This window comes from Tupaia chinensis, unplaced genomic scaffold (assembly GCF_000334495.1).
Source record: "Tupaia chinensis unplaced genomic scaffold, TupChi_1.0 Scaffold000259_1, whole genome shotgun sequence".
NCBI lineage: Eukaryota > Metazoa > Chordata > Mammalia > Scandentia > Tupaiidae > Tupaia > Tupaia belangeri.
In genome coordinates, this window is record NW_006159739.1 from 1,625,430 (window position 1) to 1,629,549 (window position 4,120).

The 4,120-nt window shown below is 40.1% G+C and overlaps 1 protein-coding gene across 12 annotated transcripts in view; it reads left to right on the forward strand.

Moving 5' to 3' along the window:
* The window catches only part of TUT4 (terminal uridylyl transferase 4), a 210,706-nt gene that overhangs the window by 141,417 nt on the left and 65,169 nt on the right, over positions 1–4,120 (forward strand). For all 12 annotated transcript variants that reach the window (XM_014588140.2, XM_014588142.2, XM_027772234.1 and 9 more), the window contains one exon: positions 3,599–3,773. In XM_014588140.2, the coding sequence (XP_014443626.1) occupies positions 3,599–3,773 (175 nt within the window). The remainder of the gene's footprint in view (positions 1–3,598; positions 3,774–4,120) is intronic.

The following is a 4,120-nucleotide window of genomic DNA, read 5'->3' on the forward strand; positions in this document are numbered from 1 at the left end:
TTTTTGAGAGGTTTTTGCTATAGGGCTCGTGCGCTCGCCAGACAGACAGAGACAGAGAGACAGAAAGCGAGAAATCACCCCCCAGGGGGGATGGCCACGCCACAATCCCTTCTCCATTCTCCTCTTGTAATCTTGGGCATGCTCACACACAAGCCTGGCGTGAGTTTAAGCCACCGGGTCCGGGACTCAAACCGTGGTCGACTATGTGGGAGTCCAGCGACATAGCCATTACACTAACTGCTGACCCCTATATTCATTATTTCTGATTTCTCTGTTTCCTCTTAACTCACACTAATCAGGTGTCGATCCATCAATCTGTCAAAACATATTAAAACCATCAATATCAATAAACTCCACATTACCTAATCCAATGGTCATTTCTCAGTTTTTATCATCTTTGATTTGTCAGCATTTGCCAGTTACTTCCTCGTATGAAAACTTTCTTCGTTAGAGTTTGACTTAGAGGGCACCACGCTCAGATTTAGTTATTCCTTCTCAGTTTCCTTTGCTGGTTCCTCTTTTCTTCTCTAGTCTCTTGATATTGAAGTGCTATTGGGTTCAGTCAGCGGTCTTTTCATTTCTTGTATATATATATATATATAAAACAATCTCTGGACCAGCAGTTGGCGTAATAGATAGGTCTTTGGACGCCCATGTAGTTGACCATGGTTCGAGTCCTGGACCCTGTGGCTTAAACTCATGCCAGGTGTGTGTGCATGCATGCCCAAGATCCTGAGAGGAGAATGGAAGGGAAGGGATTGTAGTGTGGCCATCCCCTTTAGGGGGTGATTTTTCGCTTTTTGTCTGTCTCTCTCTCTTTCTTGTCTTTCTGGTGAGTGCACGCGCCCTGTAGCAAAAACTGTTCAAAAAAATGTGATTCAGTCCCTGGGTTTTAAGTACTATCTGTATGATGATGATTCCCCAATTAAAAAAAATAATAATTATTTATTTACTTTTATTCATTCATTCATTCCTTTTCATTTGACCAGAGAGAGAGACACACAGAGAGAGGGAAAGTGAGAAAGCAAGCCACCAGGTCCAGGACTCAAACTGTGGTCAGCCATGTTGGAGCATCCAGCACCTTAACCACCATATCACCTGCTGGCCCCCATGAGTCCCCAATTTAAATCTCCAGTTAGACCTCTCTCCTGACCTCCATAATTGTTTATTTAGCTGTTCATTTAATGTTTCTTCTTAGATGTCTAATAGATCTCTTAATGTTTCCAAACTTCTCAAATTTGCTTCATATGCATTTTCCCCATTTAATTTGACTGTCCTGTCATTTCAGTTGCTTAATTAGAAATCTTGGAGTCATCCTTTGTTCTTCACTTCTTTTCTTTTCTTTTTTTTTTTTAAAGAATTATTTTATTGGGACCAGAATTATTTTAAAAAGAATTATTTTATTATTTTAGTGTAATGGCTATGTCGTTGGACTCCCATGTAGTTGACCACTGCGGTTTGCACCCCGGACCCGGTGACTTAAAACTCACACCGGCACGTGTGCATGCGTGCACAGGATCCTGAGAATGGAGGAGAAGGGATTGCAGCGTGACCATCCCCACTAGGGGTTGATTTCTCGCTTTCTGTCTCTCTCTGTCTGTCTGGCGAGTGCACGCACCCTATAGCAAAAACTTCTCAAAAAAAAAAAAAGGAATTATTTTATTTAACTTTATTTATTTATTTTATTTTAATTTGACCAGAGAGGGACAGAGTGAGAGAGGGAGAGAGAGAAAGCGAGAAAGCAAGTCACCAGGTCTAGGACTCGAACCACAGATGGCCATGTGGGAGTCCAGCACCCTTAACCACCACACTATCTGCGGGCCCCTGTTCTTCACTTCTTTTATACTTTGTATCAAGTCTGTCAGGAAATCCTGTCATCTCTACTTCAAAATATATCCAGAATTTGATTATCTTTCACCACCTCCCTTGTTACCATGCTGGTTCTAGCTGTCATCATCTCTGGCCTGGATTATTACTCTAGCCTTTTTTTATTTTCCAGAGGGTACGTGTGCTTGATAGAGAGAGACAGAGAGAGAGAGATGGAGAGGGAGCAAACACTTTTCACCCCTCCCCAAATTGGGCATGGTCATAATGCCAGTCCTTCTCCAGTTCTCTATCCTGTCAGGATTTTGAGCATGCATGCACACATGCCTGGAGTGTTTCTCAAGTCACCAAGGTATAGATTTGAATTGAATGGTTGGCCATGTGGGATCTAGCTACCTTAACCATTAGACCACAGAGCCACCCTACTATAGCCTCCTTATTTTCCTGCATCTGCCTTTGCCTTTTATAGTCTGTTCTTAACACAGCAATCAGAATGATTCTTTAGGGCTGACCCTGTAGCTTATTGTGTGTTTTACTTTTACATTTGCTCTGTCTGTTCCCTATTTTTATCATGTGTTTTCCCCTTCTTCAGATCATGCTTTCTCAGCAGGTCCTATCCTTAACACTCTAACCATCTCCTGATCCCACACTCCTATCCTTTTTAGCTTATTCACCCTTTTCTTTTTTCTCAAGCATCTGTTTTCTTCTAACTTAATATGTAATTTACTTGTTAAGTTTATCTTCTTTCCCTGGAAAAGCAAGGATTTTTTTTTTCAAAGATAAATTCCAAGTGCCAAAAACGCTATCTGGCACGTAGTAGTTATTCAATGAATAGTTATAAAATTGAAGGTGCGAATTACTATTTCATTCCTTTATGCTGCTGTAGTGGACATCTCTAGCCAGTCTTTATCTAGCTAATTTTCTTGGAATTCAGGTATTGCCTCTTTTGTTTTGATTCCCCTTATTTAGAGGATCATCTTAGCATGTATCCTTTACCTTGTTCTCCTAATAGGTCTATAAAGTAGGACCTCATTTTATTTGAGTGGCAGCATAATGTAGTGATTTCACAACATGGTCTCAGTAGCTAGGAGGTCTTGAATCAAATCCTTGCCCTATAATACCTGCTTTTGCCCTATAATACCTGCTTTATAGAATTGCTAATGTATGTGCAGCTCTTAGAAGAAACTGGTACATCGTAAGCGTTATGTGTAAGTGCAAACTCTCATTATTTTATATTTCCAAGAACATAGTAGGTTCTAAAAGAATGTTTGCTGAATGAAGGAACTAGTTTATTGAAAGCCAAAGATTTTTTACTTAGATTTTAAAAGTATTCAACAGTTATTGCAATGAGGAACTATAGTAGTTGTTATGCAGTGGTTTGCAACCTTGGCTGCACCTGAGAATCACTTTAGGACAATTTAAAAATCCCAGTGCCCAGGCTAGTAGACCAGATCAGTTAAATTTGAATCTTGGAAGCTGTATGAAGATGAGAGTGGTAGGGGATTTTGGCACTATTGTACTTCAATGCTTTCCAGGTAGTTCTAATGTGTAGCAAAGGTTGAAAGTCACTGGTTTAGTAGAAGGAATACAAAAATCCTTGAAGATGGAGAACTGGGACTCTTTTCCTAGCTTTGTTTGAAATGGACTGCTTTTTGGGAAGTTACTTCTTCATGCTTCAGTTTTGAAAACATCTCTAAGAACTTTTTTTAATCTGAAAGTTTGTTGATTCTATAGTTTTGTGAAGTGTAAGTGAAAAGTGTTTTTTCTTTTCCAGTCTCCTTTAACATTGGAAACACCAAATCAGGTATCCCTGGGACAGTTATGGTTAGAGCTGTTAAAATTTTACACACTGGATTTTGCTTTGGAGGAATATGTCATATGTGTACGGATACAAGATATTTTAACAAGAGAGAACAAAAACTGGCCTAAAAGGCGAATAGCTATTGAAGGTGAGATGATAATATATGGTGGAGGAAACTTTTTTGTGTGCCACTAATCATCTTTTTTTTGGGTAAGTTCATTTCTTCTGAGAGAGGTCCACCTTATTAGAGTTGACACCACATCCACTCCCAGTCCCTAGATTATGAGCATGTGCAGGCCTCCAGCGTACTCAAGGAAGTCCTAGGACATGTACCTCAAACCTTTCCCATGTAGGTCCAGTTGTGTTCCTGGCCAGTCCCCAGCCTGTTTTTTTAAACTTTTATTTCATTCATTTCTCCCATGAGAGAAAGATCCCCACTCTTGGGGATCTTGCCCACACCATGTTCCTCCTTTCAACCTCTTAGGATGGCCAAGA